The sequence below is a fragment of the Equus caballus genome, chromosome 19, assembly GCF_041296265.1.
Source record: "Equus caballus isolate H_3958 breed thoroughbred chromosome 19, TB-T2T, whole genome shotgun sequence".
Classification (NCBI taxonomy): Eukaryota; Metazoa; Chordata; class Mammalia; order Perissodactyla; family Equidae; genus Equus; species Equus caballus.
This window is the reverse complement of record NC_091702.1, coordinates 10,517,482-10,534,754: the sequence shown is the minus strand read 5'-3', so window position 1 is coordinate 10,534,754 and position 17,273 is coordinate 10,517,482. Positions and strand designations below refer to the sequence as shown.

At 44.2% G+C, this 17,273-nt stretch overlaps 1 protein-coding gene and 1 pseudogene across 8 annotated transcripts in view; both read left to right on the top strand.

Moving 5' to 3' along the window:
- The window catches only part of VEPH1 (ventricular zone expressed PH domain containing 1), a 207,957-nt gene that overhangs the window by 84,983 nt on the left and 105,701 nt on the right, over window positions 1–17,273 (top strand). For 6 of the 8 annotated variants that reach the window (XM_001490024.5, XM_070242524.1, XM_014732692.3 and 3 more), the window contains exon 6: window positions 814–1,023. In XM_001490024.5, coding sequence (XP_001490074.1) covers window positions 814–1,023 — 210 coding nt within the window. The remainder of the gene's footprint in view (window positions 1–813; window positions 1,024–17,273) is intronic. The other 2 variants (XM_023623200.2, XM_070242525.1) reach the window with 1 other exon arrangement.
- LOC100050155 (PRELI domain-containing protein 1, mitochondrial pseudogene) lies at window positions 14,918–15,725 on the top strand (annotated as a pseudogene).

Genomic DNA, 17,273 nt, shown 5'->3' with positions numbered 1-17,273 from the left:
TATTGTATCCTTATATTCATAAAAGCACTAAAAATCAAGAAAATATTAGAGTAGTGTGAATATGGTGGAAGTCATCCTACTTTAAAAACGTTCTTTATGTTATTACATTTTTGTGATCAAAATGGAAAATTGAAGAAAATGTGGGAGCTCTTTCCTGATTTCTTATTTTTATTATTAAATATTTCCAAACCATATTTCTCCAATTTTAAGACAATTAAAATCAAGAAGGATCTCTTACATGCTTATGTTGACCTTCAAATTACAGCTCTGACGGTGGTTTGGAGGAAATGGAACATCAAGGTCAAAACTTGATATATGAATAGGAGCACCTAAGCATTTTGTAAACTAGCAGAGTCCAGGTTTTAAAAAGAAAAAGAAAAGAAAGTGAAGCTGCTGAAATTTTACTGTAAATTTTAAATTCCAAACTTGGGAGTTTTTCCCCAGGTTTATTGAGATGTAATTGACATACATCACTGGATAAGTTAAAGGTGTACAGCATCATGATTTGACTTACATATATTGTGAAATGAATATCACAAGAAGTTTAGCTAGCATCCATCATCTCATGTAGATACAACTAAAAAGTTTAAAAACGAAAAAAATGTCTTGCCGTGTGGTGAGAACTCTTAGGAGTTACTCTCTTAACTTTCACATATATCATATATGAGAGATTTACTTGAGTTCCAATAAGGGTAATAATATCAGAATGTGCTGAGTTCAGATTTAATTTAATCAAAAACATTAGATTGCTTTTGATTTAATGAAAGTTCCTCTTTGTTTCTCTTTGTTTCCTCCTCGGCTTTCTTTTTGTAGATGGTTCAGAAGTGTATTCCTTTTCTAATCGGGCATTTGCAGGATTCGACCCATACTGATGTCATCTTGAGCATCCTCACAGAGATAGCAGGCTACGCGCCGGAGGCTCTGAACAGTTCCCTTCCGGTGCTGAAGGAGATGGCTGAGAGACGCCCCTACCTCATTGGACAAATGGCAAGAATCTATGGAGCTGTTGGGCATGTAGATGAAGTAAGTTTTGCCTTTTTTCTCTCTGTTTCTCTAAATTCCATCGCTCTTAATCCACTGGAGCTCTAGGACCTACAGATTTGTCCTAGGACTTCCGAGGACTCTTCATTTCTCTTCCAAACCTTTTTCGCCGACAGCAGCCTGTAAGGTGAAGGGCATGTTGTGGCAGGGTTACATGGAAGATTAAGGAAGCGAGGCTTTCATTGCTGGAGTGTCACGAGGAAGGGAAAGGGTTAAAATGGAGAGAGCAATATGACATACTCAAGACTGCTCGGTAATAAGAACAATCAATAAAAGAGTTTCATCTCATTTCTGGTCGCAACTCTGCTTAACCCAGGAGACCATCAGTCAGCACGGAATGAGCTCTCAGAGACTGCCTAGTAACGAGAGCCGGTGGCTGGCCTGTTAATAATGCCTGCACTCAGTATGTGTGGAGCCCTCTGGATGATGTGAGTCGGGAGAGGGAAATAACCCGTCACGGGTGTTTAAAGGTCTTAGCCGAAATATTTGCATAATGGGATCTTCCAGCAGAGCGACAGGATGCTCTCAGTTTGTGAGGGTCAAGTGACTAAGAAAGATGTTCCAGAAATGCAAGTTCTGAAGGCACGTGTGTCTGATTGATGATTTTATATTGAGATTTAGGATTTTTATTTTTTTTAAATAAAAGCAAATCTCTCATTGAGGGGTGAAGCTTTTGCCTTCACCCACTTACATATAATTAGCTATAAGATAAATATAAAATTGTACAACTCTTAAAAGCAATTTTGTAATTCATCAAACTCAACTTCTCAATTCCACGTAGGAGAAAATTGAAAACTGGAAAGGTTAAGTGACTTACCCAGACTCAGACTGGGTTAGTTGGTGACACAGTTGGAATTAGGTCTTTGGTATCTTGGCACTCTTTTCAAATTTTGTCTAAAAAATGGGTCTTTGGTTCTGTTTCGTTTCATTTCTGCTGAGAGTTGTGGAGAGCCGTGAATCCTGGCTTCCTCCTGGTGGAGGGCCTTTCTCCTCCTAGAAGCGGGTGGGAGCTGAGCTCCCCAGCAGCCTGCAGGTCAACGGGAGGTGGGTCTTGTCAGAGGATTACTTGGTACGGCCGTGCTGCTTACTATGATCCCTTTCTACCCGCTGCTGACAGTATGTCTCACGCCTGATGCCACAGCTGCCTCTGGTCACGCTTTCCGTGCCCGCCCCCTCTGCTGCCAGGAGAACCTGCTGCTGAGCCCAAGAGCTTTGAGGCCAACTTCAGCTGACAGCTGTTGGAACAAACTGCTGACCTTGCAGCTTTTTGCATGGACCAGAAAATTCAACCTCTGATGCGTGAGGCCCTGGAATCTTTAAAAAGTGCACCCCTCCTGCACTTTAATGATATACTTTGTGGCACAGATACATTTACGATTCCTTAATATGTAGTAATATGCATTGGAAGTGCATTTAGTCAAACGTCCCACAGAAAATGTAATCTGTAAAAAAATATACACCACTAGCCACATGCAATTATGTAGGCTTGTCTGAACTAAGGTGAACCCAAGAGAGAATGGTCTATTAGGTGACATTTGTGTGACTCCAGATGGATGCAGGAAGGAGAGGGGATCCAAGTAGCCTGAGGAATCACTTATTTCAGAATTCAGGATATCAAAAGATTCTCCTCTCTCTCCCCCAATCTTTCATTTTCATGTGCCCACGGAGGCATCTATGTTTAGGGGAGAAAAAAATTTTCTGGTGCTTCTAATTCAGTATCAGATGATTTTGTTGCTAGGATTTAAAAGATTTTGGAAATGCCAAAAAGCCAATCCAGCTTTGAGTATCTTGCTCCAACTTTTGAAATGCACAATCTGTGACTAACTGGAACCTATTGTTCCATCCCTCCCTTGTTGCCTGTCTTCCGGCAAACCACGTTGATTGATCTTCAGAGGAAGAGGGAAGTCTCCTGGGGTATGCAGTCCTCAGGCCAGGGACAGCCTCTAGCGGTGGTGTCACCCTGGAATCAATTGCACAAGTTATTAATCGACTTATGCCTCACCTTCTGTGCTAGCCTGGAGCCAGGTGTAAGAGCTGCAGGGCTGGCTATGAGGATCCAGGTCGAGTGCGTCTGTCTTTCAAATCAGGGTCCATCTGGATGGGCAAACTGTTTTCAACAGCTTGATAGCAGCGTCACAATTCTTCCATCTGCATTACACCCAGCAGAAGAGAGTTGTATATATAAAGCAAAAAATAAAACCCTCACATTCTTATTTTCTCTACTTCCCAAATTACCTCGAGGATCTTCTTTTGCCCAAATTCAAATGAAACTATGCTTAATAGCCTCACAGTTCTGTGTCTACAGGAGACTACCTGGTGACTCACAGGCCATTTTAGGCTTGTGCTAAAGGGTACCCATTGGATGGAGAGTGAAGCCAGGAGGACCAAAGGGCAGAGAAGCCCCTCCTGGGGCACCTGATGAGTTGTTGGCCCTGAGGTGCTCCTTCCCTGGCACTGTCCAGTAAGGGACACAGCTGGTGCTTCATCAGGAGTCACCCACTTCTGTGATATGCTCAGTTGAAGCAAATGCAAAAATGAGAAATACTATTTTATTAGATATGTCCTCCACATGGCAAAAATACACAGGTCCTTTTGTCTTTCTCAAATGGGAAGATTGCAGACAACAGCAAAAATGACTTCGTAGCAGCTCCTAAGGAAGGGTCCGTCCCCAAATACACATCCAGAGCATTCCTATAAAGCCCTGAGCACAGTGCCTGGCATATAGTAAGTGCTTGAGGTGTTTCCACTAATAATAACAGCAGCAGCAGCAGCAATAGAATAAAAACCTGCCTAGCTAGAGAGGGCTAATGAGAGAGGAAGATGCTTCCTCTCGCTCTAATGCATCTCTTGTAGTGTTACCCATTTTCTTCCTAAAAGCACATGTGTGACCCTTCTCCCTTGCACACGTCTTCTGCTGACCCATCTGTTGCCCACAGAGAGACATCTAAACTCCTCGGCTTGGCCTCAGCCTCCTCTCTAGCCTTAGCTCTTACCTGTCCAGGCTACTCCATCCCGCTACACTCTCTCTACTAGCATTTTACGTCCTTTGCTGAGCACGCCTGCTCCGACGTACATCGTGCTCTTCAGCCTCTTCTTCTGCCTGGATAGTCCCTACTCCTTCTTCTGCTTATCTTTCCTGACCTAGCTCAAATGTTGCTTCCTGCATAAGGTCTTCCCAGTTCCCTTAGGTGATTGGTCACCCCCTTTAGCCTCCCCGCACAGTTTAGTTATATCTCAAATGTCAGACTGACTTGCCAAGTTGTAATTTGCCTGTCTGTGTCTATTTCTTTTCCATGAGTCTATGAGCTCCCAGAGAAAAGGAATCATACCTTATCCATCTGAATTCACCTATGGTCAAAGTGGACGTGCACTCAGGGGCACTGTTAATCCAGAATTTGAAGGTTGGGTTCTCACTGGCCACTTTCATTCAGTCAAGTCTCATCTAATTCTTCTATTATATTTATTACAATAGAAGACATAATTATAGCTTAAGAGAAAGGAGAAGAAAACATTGAGAGAAAGGCTTGTTGATACTTCAGAGCCTACACAATTTATCTCTGATATCTAACAAGTGAAAGATGAGGATGAGCTTGACAGTAACCACAAAGTACGTGATGAGGCGTATCCATCTATGATTCCAAAAGATCCTGGCTCCTTAGTAGGTGACTTAAGAGAAAGATGATATTGAGTGGATCATGAAAGGTTTTCATATACGAGGCCTCGGCAGGCAGCAAACAGGTTGAAGTGCAACCCCGAGGATCAAGGTTCACCATCGTGGACTGAGCAGTGGTCACCGCCTAGGGTACGTCTGTGTAAGGATCCGTCACGTGAATGATTGTACTCACTGTGGGGACATCCATACAGTGAAACATGGTGACTAAGAGGGTGGGCTCAAGAGTCAGACTGCCCTGGTGTGAAGCCTGCCTCAGCCACTTACCAGCTGTGTGGCCTTGGGCCAGTTACGTCACCTCCCTTGACTCAATTTCCTCATCTGTAAAGTGGGAATAGCAATATTATTCAGCTCATAGGTTTGTTGTGGGGATTTAATGAGTTAACCATGCAGAACAGTGTCTGGCAAACGGTAAACATCCAGTAAATCTCAGCGCTTTAACCTATTACTTGCTCAGTGTTGCCCAAGGCTTTCTCGGTGCATTTATTTGGATACAGATTGAATCTTAGGCCTGACAGACTGAAATTACAGAGGACAGAAACTGGGTAAATGGCTCACCGCTTCCATGTGGCTCCAAGGAAAGAGGCCAAATGGAGAGAGATGCGTGGGACAAGCCAAAATAAGCAAGACAGACAGGGCATGAGGTACCATGGGTGGGGATGTGTATCAGGAAAGGGGTAAAGCAACCTGGCTATCTCCTTTTTCTTTTTGGAGAAATAGCTGGTATATGTGGACTTTTTTCTCAGAGTGAAATGTCTCTCTGCTTTATAGTTATATTGCAGACCATTATTCCTGAGGGCAATAAGAGTAAGAAACAATAATAAAGTCACATTCTGTAAAAATTGTATAATTTCAAATAGGTCTTATCTTCCCAGGAGCCCTGGTGGCGCCCTGTTTTCCACAGAGAGCAGGTGGTCCCCGGCTCCCCGCTTATAAGAACAGCTTGAGTAGGTTTGCAGCAATTTTTTAAAAACTCTTGTTAACTAAATCTGAAGTGGCTTAAATGAAACCCAGACCGGATTGACTTTTCTTGTCCATGGAGAACTGAAATAGAATGTTTCAATTCTAGAGGCTTTTCTTTCTTTGGTTTTCTTCCCTCATTAGACGCTCTCAGCGTGCACGTGGTCCCAGCCCCCTTGTTTGGTACCAGGGTTGTTACAGCTGTCTTCACTAACATGAGTCAACACGGAGGAGCCTCCTTCAGGAATAGCTTTGATTTTTTTGAGAGGCTGAATTGAATTCATCTGTGCATCTACTTAAGTCTCAAATAAATGAACGAAAACAATTTTAGTTTAATAGTCAAATCCTCATTAGGATCTAGTCTTATTAGAAGGCGCTGGTATATAGCACACACTCCACAGCCATGATTTCCCCCCGTGCCAGACCTACAAGGCAGGAGACCTGTGTGGTGGAAAAGAGGCAAGATGCTTTAAATGCCCTTTATGAGAGTCTCATAGCACATGGAAAGATGCTATGGCAGCTGTTTTCCTTAGCTGGAGACCAACGGTCTGCACCTGTGAAGAGTCACATGGCGTGCCCTCCAGCGCAGCCGCTGCCACGGTGGGTGTTAAATCCTGTGCCCTCTGCCTTGTTTTTCTAACAGGCTGGAATATGCTGGCCAAGCACCAGGGCGTGTTTATTACATCCTCTCTGGGCTCAGAGTCATGGACACTTTCCAAGTAAAGAAATGACACCCATCTTCCCAGGTCGCGTTTCTGTGACATCCGGCAGGCCTTCCCCAAAAACACTTTCAGGAGGAAAAGGAAAAGAATGACAAAGGCAAGTGAGAACACATTCCTGTCCTCATCCTGACTGTGGAAAAACATCCTGCAAAGTAGGTGACGGATGGACCCATCCAGTGATGGATGATTTACGCCTTCGACTTGCAAACCAAGACTGAAGGATCTGGGGCCTTTCCACAAGAGGAAGGACCCGTGACTTAAAGACACAGTTTCCCCGAAGATGGTGAAGTTAGTTAAAGCGTCAGTAGACTCAGTGACTTTGGGGATTCATTTTCTCAAGCCTTGGTTGGTGCCAGCCGGCTGCTGCTTAATGCGACAGAATTGTCATCAATTAGGGAAGCTATTTTTTTTCTAAAATGAAAATAGCTTTATTGTTTTTTACACTGTAAAAATGTTACATGATAATGGTAAATAATATTAATAATAAACCTCTTGCAGAGTGTAACGAAAACAAAAACAAAATACTTTGAGTATATACAAAATATGCCTTCCAAAAACAGAGCTGACGTTCCATCTTCTCTCTTCCCAATGATATAGGGTTGAGTTACTGATTCTTTCTGGGTGCAGGACCCAGTGCTGGTGATGGGGACACAGAGAGGAAAAAGACATGGTCTCTGCCCTAGAGGGCCTCACCGTGAACGGGGGCTAAGGAGATGTACGAAGAGATGATTTGAATTTCATTTGGTGCCTGTTACTGCTGAATTCTAAACGAGATCAAGAAGGAAGCAACTAAGCTTGCCTGGGGGAGTCTGAGAGAGTGTTACCAGCTTGGCTTGTCTGATGATAGGGTTATGTCGGGGGAGGAAGAAGAAGGCACCCGTGGGAGGACACAGCACACCCAGCAGCAGGCAGCTGGACAAAGACCTTGAGTCTCCTGGAAACCACGCAGAGTTTCAAAGGCCTGGAGTATTGAATGAATAATGGAGGAGCAGGAGGGAAAGGAGGCCAGACAGTAGACCGGGGCCAGATTGTGAGAACTCCTCATTGGTTAGCTGACAGTTCTGTCTTCTACCTTCTCTCTCCAAACTTATTCATCTCTGGTGCCCAGGTGACCTTGGAAGAGTATTTTGTTTCCCTTCATCTTGCAGACAAGTAAAGGAATACAGTGTACCTCAGAGTTCCCAAGAAACCAAAGAGCCTGGTAAAAGGACAAACAGTCCCCACAAATTGTTGCAAGCATAGAATAGTAAATAATAGTTACCAAAGTTACATGTTGCAACAGTTTTCAACCATGTCTTATAATTATCAACTGTAATTTAGGCCAATCGACCAAATCCGCAAAGGGCTCTCATTTGCTCTGTGAGCAGGGCAGCTTGGCAAACTCTGCAATGGGGCAGCAGAGCCTAGAAGGGGCCTCTGCTTGACCAATCTCCCCTCAGGATTGACCCCAGGATGGTGAGCCTGGTCCCTGCAGATCTGATCTCCTCCCTTCAGAGGAGGACCATCTGACTCTTGCACCAGGATCTGTGAGGCAGGAGGCTAGCATGTCTGCCCTGGGAAAAGCAGAAAGCTTCCACTGCCTGCCTCTTCTAGCCTTGAGCTCAAGTGGCTAAATCCTAGATTCACCTGAAAGGACAACTGTGCATTGGCAGCAAGGGGGCTGCGAGGATGAAGTCGCTGCTGACTCTGCTCAAGTTCTGCTGCTCTTTTAAGACTGCAGCAGTCCTTGCCCCGCTCCTAGCCCTCAGACGTACCTAAATCACTACAGCGTAAGCCAGCTACTTCCACTGCCAGCATCTGCATTTCTTTGCCTATGACTTTCCCACCTCACAAGCCGCTCTGCTAACATGCGTGGTGGGACAGACGTGTGAGGCGTTAACGCTCCCCCAGCAGCTCTCCACCCGTGATGCGAATTGGGGATCCTTCCCCAAATGAGATACACTTTTTTAGCATCTTCTGGTTGCATTTGCTTTCCATTCACTTAGTGTATGAATACACACCCTCCCAACTCACTCTAAGTCCTCTGACGGAGGGAACCCCACCTAACACTTCCTTGTGCCCCCTGCACTACCCATCCCAGCAATGGGCTCATAGCAGGTGGCCCACAGATACTTGCCGACTAACCGTTCTGTAGAGGCTGGAACACGACTGAGTGTCAGTGTCTCGTACTGCTAAACGGCAGCTGATGACCTGGCGGGCTGTGTTTGAGGAGGGCCAGGAAAACTGTAGACGTTGGGTTCCAGTCATGGGCGGTGGCTACTGGTTTTCAGGATCTGTCAGTCCACTTCCTGTGTGGTGGCCTAAGTGTGGTCCCCAGACCAGCAGCATTGGACATCACCTGGGAACTGGAATCAGAGTCTACAATTTAACAAGATCTCCAGGTAACGTGTATGCTCATGAAAGTGGAGGAGGCCTTGGTCTCAAAGATCCAGGCCCTGCAGGGTTTATCTGCCGTAGGATCCTCCAGGGGGTTATTTATCAAAAAACTTAAGCCTAGATTTATTAGTGAGTAGGAGTTGGGAACTTTGTACTGGTTCACATGGACTGACTTAAAGCCCCTAAGAAAAGGCATGCCCGACAGGTAGCTGATCAGCAATGGACTGTTGCGCTGAAACGTTCGTATTACGATTTTTAGCATTAACCAGAATGATTCTTCTTGTCTACATGAATACATGCAGATAACACATAAGAAATTACACTGAGAAGGGCATCTTGACATCAGCTTATTTCTTGTTAAGTAATAAATAAATCTAAAGTAGATAAAGAAATAGTTGATGCTATTTAAGACTAACAAATTTGAGTTGACTGGAAAATAAATGTTCCCAGAACAAGAGTAAATGGAAATGATCTAGGTAATGTTTCCCAACTTTCAGCGCTATGAGATCCCATAGAGTTTCAAATATCTGTCAGTTCACCCAAAAAAATAGAAAACAAACTTTCCTTACTATTCCACATCACTGATATCTTTACTTACTAAGTATGGTTGATTTGAGGAATCCCTGAATTACACTAAGCTCCTACTGCTCCCTCCACTCTCTCTGGCTCTTTTTACTGTCTTCTGCTTTGGAAGGCAAACTTGCTTCAGCTGTAGGTAGCATTCTCTGTGACAATGGCCCCTATCTCATTCAAAAGTCCCTTTCTTCCTTCAAAACACTTCCAAGAGTCCACCTTCTCTGTGACAGCTCCACATTCTTTTTTCTTTTTTTTAATTGGCACCTGAGCTAACAACTATTGCCAATCTTTTTTTTTTTTTTTTCTGCTTTATCTCCCCAAAACCCCCCTGTACATAGTTGCATATCCTAGTTGCAGGTCCTACTAGTTGTGGCATGTGGGACGCCACCTCAACATGGCCTGATGAGCAGTGCCACGTCCCCGCCCAGGATCTGAACTGGCAAAACTCTGGGCCGGCCCAGCGGAGCGCGCAAACTTAACCACTCAGCCACGGGGCCGGGCCCAGCTCCACATTCTTAAAGCACTATTTTGTACCAACTCCTTTCCAACCGGTAGGTGCAAATCAAACTGGCAGGGGATGAGAGAGATGGGAGGAAGCAGGAGAAGTCACAATGGTTTCCTAAAGGAAATACTCTACCTTCCTCACCTTAGAAAGTGAGAATGACCTTGACGGCAAGATGCACAGATTTTAGTATCTCATACAGTAGATAAAATGGAAACAGTAGATACAATGAGGGCTCTTCTGTTCCGTTGAGAAATGGCAAGATTAAACCACACTATGGTCTGAGTGCCACGCCCTCCCCGCAATTCATGTGTTGAAACCTAAACCCCAAGGTGAGGGCGTTTGGAGGTGGCGCCTTTGGCAGGTGATTAGGTCATAAGGGTGGAGCCCTCATGAAGGAGGTTTGTACCCTTATAAAAGAGATCTCAGAGAGCTCCCTTGCTGCCTTCCTCCATGGAACCAAACACCAAATCTGCCTGCCCCCTGATTTTGGTCTTCCCAACCTCCAGAACGGTGAGAAATAAATGTGTGTTGTTTATAAGCTACCCAGTTACAGTAGACTGAATGGGTTACGACAACCATGAGTCCCTTCAAGACCTCAACGCAACCCTATCTAAAAGTCAGATGAGGCTATTTTACTCTACGTCCACTGTTTACATGAAGATGAGCTCACAAATGAGTAGAAAGCAATTGGGAAAGTAATTGTTTTCTCCAACTAGTATATTTCAGCCTTTTTCTTTTGAGCATACCCTGGCGAGGCGTACCTTCAAAACCCATCCTATTAGCTGCAGTTTGTTTCCATATTTTTATTTACTTATTTATTTATGCCCTACTTACTTCCAGCAAGCAGTTAATGCAGTTTACAATGAAAATGTAGTTGCTATGAAACCAAAAATAATTAATCCAGGGCAAAATCCAGGACCTTTTTAGTTCCTAGCACTGGAGGGATTGCGGGGGAAGGTACCAGAAAAACTATATCAAATTCTCCTAGCTAAGGAAATTACTAATCTCAGGCAAGGTTTACACTTTTGCGAACTGTACTTTTCCATTTCATTCTCCCCTTTAAGTAATGAAATAATATCCAACTATTTCTGTCTAACCTGTATTTTGGGAGTTACATCTCAACTACCATGAATTAAACATCCTGGCTGTTTCTTATGAAAATAAGTAGGTGCAAATAAAGATAGGCATCCTGTATTTAATTACATAATGAGTCAGCTAGGGCAAGTTCAATTGGAGCTGATTTGAGCTGATTCTAGTTCAAATGAGTTAAATAATGAGCCCATAGCACTTGTTTTTTCCTGACAAAAGGCTCAAACACAATTTCTCTTTCTTTCTTCCTTTTTTTTTCTTTCTTTCTATTTCTTTTCTTTCTGTTTGGACCCATAATAAGCATCTTTCTTCAAAATGGTTTCCATGATCGGGCCAGGATTTCTGTGGTTACTACTTTTTTATATCATTCTGTGATTACACCACATTTGCTAAACAGATACTGTGTCATTAAAGATGGGCTGCTGCTCTGAGTACTCTAGAAATGTTTCAGTGTTAAAGTCCCCAAAGGTCTTTCAAAAAGTTTGCTTAATTGAAGCAAAAGAAATAGTGGAACCATTGTTCAGGATAATCAATGAGAGGTCATTTACATGAGGGGACCATGGAGCGGTGGGAGAAGAAATTCTGGCTCAGTATAATTCACTCTGGGTCCCTTGAACTCACACAAAGGATTTACCTTTAAGAGGCTAAGTTCCCAAGCCCCCAGTTTTTAAAGAGTAAATCTAAACTACAGAACCTCTAAATCCTTTATCAACCACAAAATGACACTATGTTCAAAGTTCTAATTAGGTGGACTTCTCCAAGTTTTAATGTCTGTAAGCATTTGGGGGTAATTTTGCAAAGAAAAGATGCTGGAAAATAAACTCTCAGCACAAATAGAGAGAGATTTGGGTTTTCAAACATAAATATGGCCACACTGAATGCTCTTCTGGGAAAAATAATCTTAAATTGGAAAAATTTATTTGACGGCAGACTATGTTCAGTTTGCGGCCCTTTAAAAAAACAATCATACTAAAAACATAATTTATATGGTTTATCGTTGTCTCACATGGTAAGGCACAAGGGTAAATGACCTTTCACACTCTGTGGTTTCTATTTTAAAACCTAAGTCAGTTTCACTCAAATATCTTTCTAAGGAAGATACAGTAAGTTCCATATTTAAATAAAAGCCATAATTGCTTTATAAATACAAATATTATACCTTTTTTTTTTCTTGACAGAGGTGGGGTTTACTTTAGCATTGTGTGCCAAATGCATAGAGTTGAACTGAGTCCAACTGGTCCTTAATTTTGCCATGTTACAAAATTTGAGGTTCCTTCAAAACAAAGGATACATCTGTTTTCATCAGCTGTTTCTTGACTTTTATTACTGGGACTTATTTTTAAAAATTGTTTTGCCTAGACAGTATTGTTTTACTAGACATGATTTATTACTCTCCCATGTGCCCACAGAAGCTATGTTCCTGAAATCATGCAAACTGAATCAAAAATAATAAGGGAAGGATGCAAACTTATTCCATTTACATCGCATAAATGACCATTTAGAATATGTAAATATGTTTACATCCTAATAGAGTTTTTGTTTATCAATGGGAAGAAAAATATGTTCAATTACTCCAAGCTGATAGAAAGATTGAGGCATGGTCAGAGGATAAAAGAAACAATTGAGGAATGTGACTTTTTGGAATGCTGTTGGAAAAATCAGCTCAAAACCGGAGGATTATCTGCCAAGGAGAGACATTTACAATGTTTTTTGTTTATTTATTCTCTACTTTGTTCCACAAAAAAGGCCTTCGGGGACCATGCCCTCTCAACATTCTGCTAAAAAAATTATTGAATCTTAGCTTTTGAATATGATAAACTAACAACATTTGATGACTACTTACTGTGGATGCTAATATTTTAAGGCTAGAAGAGCATATCCTTGTCTGACTGGCATAATTTTTAAAGAATTAAATTTATTAATTGTATAATTAGCTTGGAATTTATAGATTACTGGATAGCTTGACCATTACTGCCTTGCCTACTTCAATAACAGCAACTTTTTACAGGATAGAAAATGTTATAACAGTAGAACATTTTTACTTCAGACACAGAAAAAGATTGAAAAAGACTGAGAAATAGTTGCAAAGAGCAAAGGATCTAGCTGTCTATAGATTATGAGCTGGAACTGGGTTGAGGTCACTAAGAAAATCTTAAGTTGTATAGTATTTTGACTTAATCATGAAACATTTTTAAAAAGGGAAACAGTCTTTCTCAGTAAAATGCTGAGTATACTTCACTTCTAGGTAAGCTCTTTTGCAGGTTACCAAAACATTGGCCCATATTTACTTATACTGAGCCGGTAATGGGTTTTGGACATTTCTAGTACTTCCAAACCTCTATCAATTCACAAAATAGGTTGACTGGGAAAAATTAAGAGGATATACTGCTTGTGCGACAGCTTGTTTTAGTTTTCGTGATAATTCAAATATGTCTGCGCTTGCATGTAGGATTTTTGACACTCAAGCAATAATAGGCAACATTTATTTGGCCTTTCTTGTGCCAGGCATTGTTCCAAATGCGTCGTTTTCAACTCGCTGAATCCTCACAGCCACTCTATGAGGCAGGCTCTGCTATTAACCCGTGTTATAAACTGAGCCATGGAGAGTCAAGCAGCTTGCCCACGGTCGGTGACAGGCCACCGCAGAGCCGGGCTGCAGACCCCGGAGGAGCTCCTGGGTCCACCCCGAGACCGCCCGCGGGAGACAAAGGCCAGCGGGGGGGCTTCACGCGGCGCCCGCCTTTCTGCTGGCGGAGGGTGGAATTTTCTCTGTGAATATTTATCCAAAGAAAAATTTTCACGTTTACTGACAATTTAAACAACCAGTACTGTTTTTATTCGCCCTGCTGGTCTCACGCCCCTGGATTCCACCTTGCATGCAGTAAAGAAAGCACCTGGAAAGCCAAACGCTTAACCAGCCCTTTTTCAAGGGGACATTTTAGGCAGTGAAAGCATTCGGGCTGTGAGTGGAAGGCGCCTCAGAAAGAGCCTAAATCTCCAGGATGGGTCTGAGCAGAGGCCCAGAAGGAGAAACTTAACACTGCCTGGGAGGGCGCTCCCATCTCCATGACCTTGACTCCAGCGTCCTTTCGGCTTTTCTAAAAGGGTGACGATAACCTCATCAGTCACTAGAATATTTGGAATTCTATTTTAAAGGTTAATGCCTCCAACTCTGAGCAGACGGCAGAACAGGGGGACCAAACGTCTTCTAGTGCAGCAGGACAGAGTCAGACACCACGAGGCAGGAGCAGGTCGCTGTCCGGAGAGATTCCCACGATGAGAACCTGTTGCAAAGCCGGCAGCGGGTTCTCTGCGAGGAGGGTTCCCGGGGAGACAGGGAGAAGCGCAGGGGCGCGGGCGGCGGCGGCGGACTGCGAACGTTCTACTTGTCACTTAAATATGTTTACATACCTTCTTTCCTTTCTGGCATATATTCAGTAATGTCAAAAAACAATAAATGTTTACTATATGCCAAATAGTATGCCTGGCATTGAAAACAATAACATTTATAGTAAAACACTAGGGCTTTACCAAGTGGCTTATTTTTTAATTCACTGATATTTCTGGTATCACCAGACCTTAATAAAAATAATACTTATGATGACAATTGATTGCTACTTTTTTTTTGGTCATTTGCTCTGTGCCAGGCCCTTTATAGGTACTTTTTCATCATTCCTTAAAGCAATGTATAGTATTCGTGTCAGCTGAGTCTGGTAATAGCATACCCAGCTAAAGCTGGCTTCGATAATAATATTTCCTACCTCATGTAACAAGAAGTCTGGAAGACATGGTGGGCCTAAGGTGCACTCAAAAGTTCCACAATGTCGGCGGCTGCGCCGCAAGTGGCGCTGTCCCGACAGCTCCTCGTGGCGGCGGTGGAGGCGGGCTGGGCGCGGCGCGGTGGTGACTGAGCTGCGAGCCTGGCGGGCGTGCGCCGAGCACCGGCCGGCCTCCGCGTGACCCCCGGCTCCGCACCCCTGATGCCGCGCGGGTGCTGAGCCTGCCCCGGCCGGGACGATGGTGAAGTATTTCCTGGGCCAGAGCATGCTCCGGAGTTCCTGGGACCAAGTGTTCGCTGCCTTTTGGCAGCGGTACCCGAATCCCTATAGCAAACATGTCTCGATGGAAGACAGTACACCGGGAGGTGACCCCTGACCAGAAGCTCCTGTCCCGGCGACTCCTGACCAAGACCAACAGGATGCCCCGCTGGGCCGAGCGACTGTTTCCTGCCAATGTTGCTCACTCAGTGTACATCCTGGAGGATTCTATTGTGGACCCACAGAACCAGATCATGACCACCTTCATCTGGAACGTCAACCATGCCCAGCTGATGGTGGTGGAGGAACGATGTGTTTACTGTCTGAACTCTGATAACAGTGGCTGGACCGAAATCCTCCAGGAAGCCTGGGTCTCCTCTAGCTTATTTGGCATCTCCAGAGCTGTCCAGGAATTTGGTCTGGCCCGGTTCAAAAGCAACGTGACCAAGACTATGAAGGGTTTTGAGTACATCTTGGCCAAGCTGCAAGGCGAGGCTCCTTCCAAATCCCTTGTGGAGACAGCCAAGGAAGCCAAGGAGAAGGCAAGGGAGACGGCACTGGCAGCTACGGAGAAGGCCAAGGACCTTGCCAGCAAGGCCGCCACCAAGAAGCAGCAGCAGCAGCAGCAGTTCGTGTAGGCAGCCTGGGCCTTAGGGCAGCAGCCCACCAGACCACCAAGCTCAGGCCCCCTGCCCTCTCCCCCTCGTACTTCATGATTAAAAGTCAACTTCCAGCCCTCTCTACTGTCTGGGCGGTGAGCTGGGGGGTGTGTCCTCTTGGGCATCTACGGTGCACCAGGCACGTTACCAACGTCTGAGCCGAGTCTGCTTGTTCTCACATTGGGCAGCTGAGGACAGAGGCACAGAGAGGTGCAGTGACTTGCCCAGGGTCACAGACAGCGTGTGGGTGACATGGTCATAAATGTTAGACTGTACGCTCCACGAGGGCAGGACCTGTGTTTTGTCGTCTGATGTGTCCCAGGCACCTGGAACAAGGTCCAGCATATAACAGGCACTCAATAAATACCTGTTGAATTAAAAAACAAAACAGTTCCACAATGTCAGCAAGTGTCCTTGATGACCAAGCTCTTTCCATCCTCTCTCCATCAGCCTTGGTGTATTGACGCAGCCTCATAAGTGTGTCCCCTGTGCTTGCAAGATGGTTGCCACAGATCCAGGCAGTACATGATGTAGACACAGCAATGTCTGCCTAAAGAAAAGGCGTGTGTCCTTCCATGTATCTCTTTTTCTTTGGGAGGGAAACCTTTTCCATCAGTCTCTCACCCCAGAAAACTTCACCTCAGGTCCAAATGCCCAGAATAAATTCATATACTCATCCTCTAGTTAAAACGGAGGCTAAGGAATTGAATAGCGATCACTTTCACTTTATAGCAGGATGAAGGTTCTACCAATAAGAAAGAAGCTGATAGAGAGAGATTCAGCTACTGACAGACAATCAAAATTATCTGCCACCGAACTGCTAGCTCCAATTTACAGATGAAGGAACTGAGACTTGAAGTGGCTAAATAAGATGCTCAAAGTCATACAGCTAATAAAAACACTGAGCCAGAAATCATCCCACGTTTTTCTCAATATAAATCCAGCCATACCAAAAACATCTGTCAGTACAATCATTCCCCAAAAGGAGATAAGAAGATCAAAAGTCCTATTTTGCTGAAAGGCATTAGGTTTCCCATCTCGTGGTGCCAGAGGTGTGTCTAGGAGTGAGGGGGTGTTGGTAGTGATTTTCAACAATAAATATTACTCTATGCCAGGCGACACATTAAGCACTGGAGGTGCAAAGATGAACATGACATGTCCAGCCTTTGAGGGGTGCGCTGAGGAGAGGGAAACAACTGGACACATGAATTGCAGGCAAGGATGTCAGCGCTCTTGTGAAGATACAGCCAGAGGTCGGAGCAGCGCAGAGATGGAACAAGCAGCTTTGGCTGGGAGAGTCAGGTTGGCTTTCACAGAAGAGGTGACATTTGAATTGGTTTAAAGACACATATGGGAGTGTGTGAGGAAGAGAAAGGGAGTGATCCTCAGCCCGGGCTGCACGTTAGAATTATCTGGGAAGTTTAAAAAATTCCTATGCCTGGCCCCCACCCACCACAATGAAATTAGATAGGAGTCGGGGGAGGGTTGTTACTGCTATTAGAATCGTTCTAAAAGCTTCCCAGGTGATTCTAACGTGCAGGCAGGGCTGAGAACCACGCACAAAGAGGATAGTGTCAAGAAAGGGTCTCAAAACAGTTCGGTAGAGAAGAACCCTATAATCAATTGGTGATGCCTACT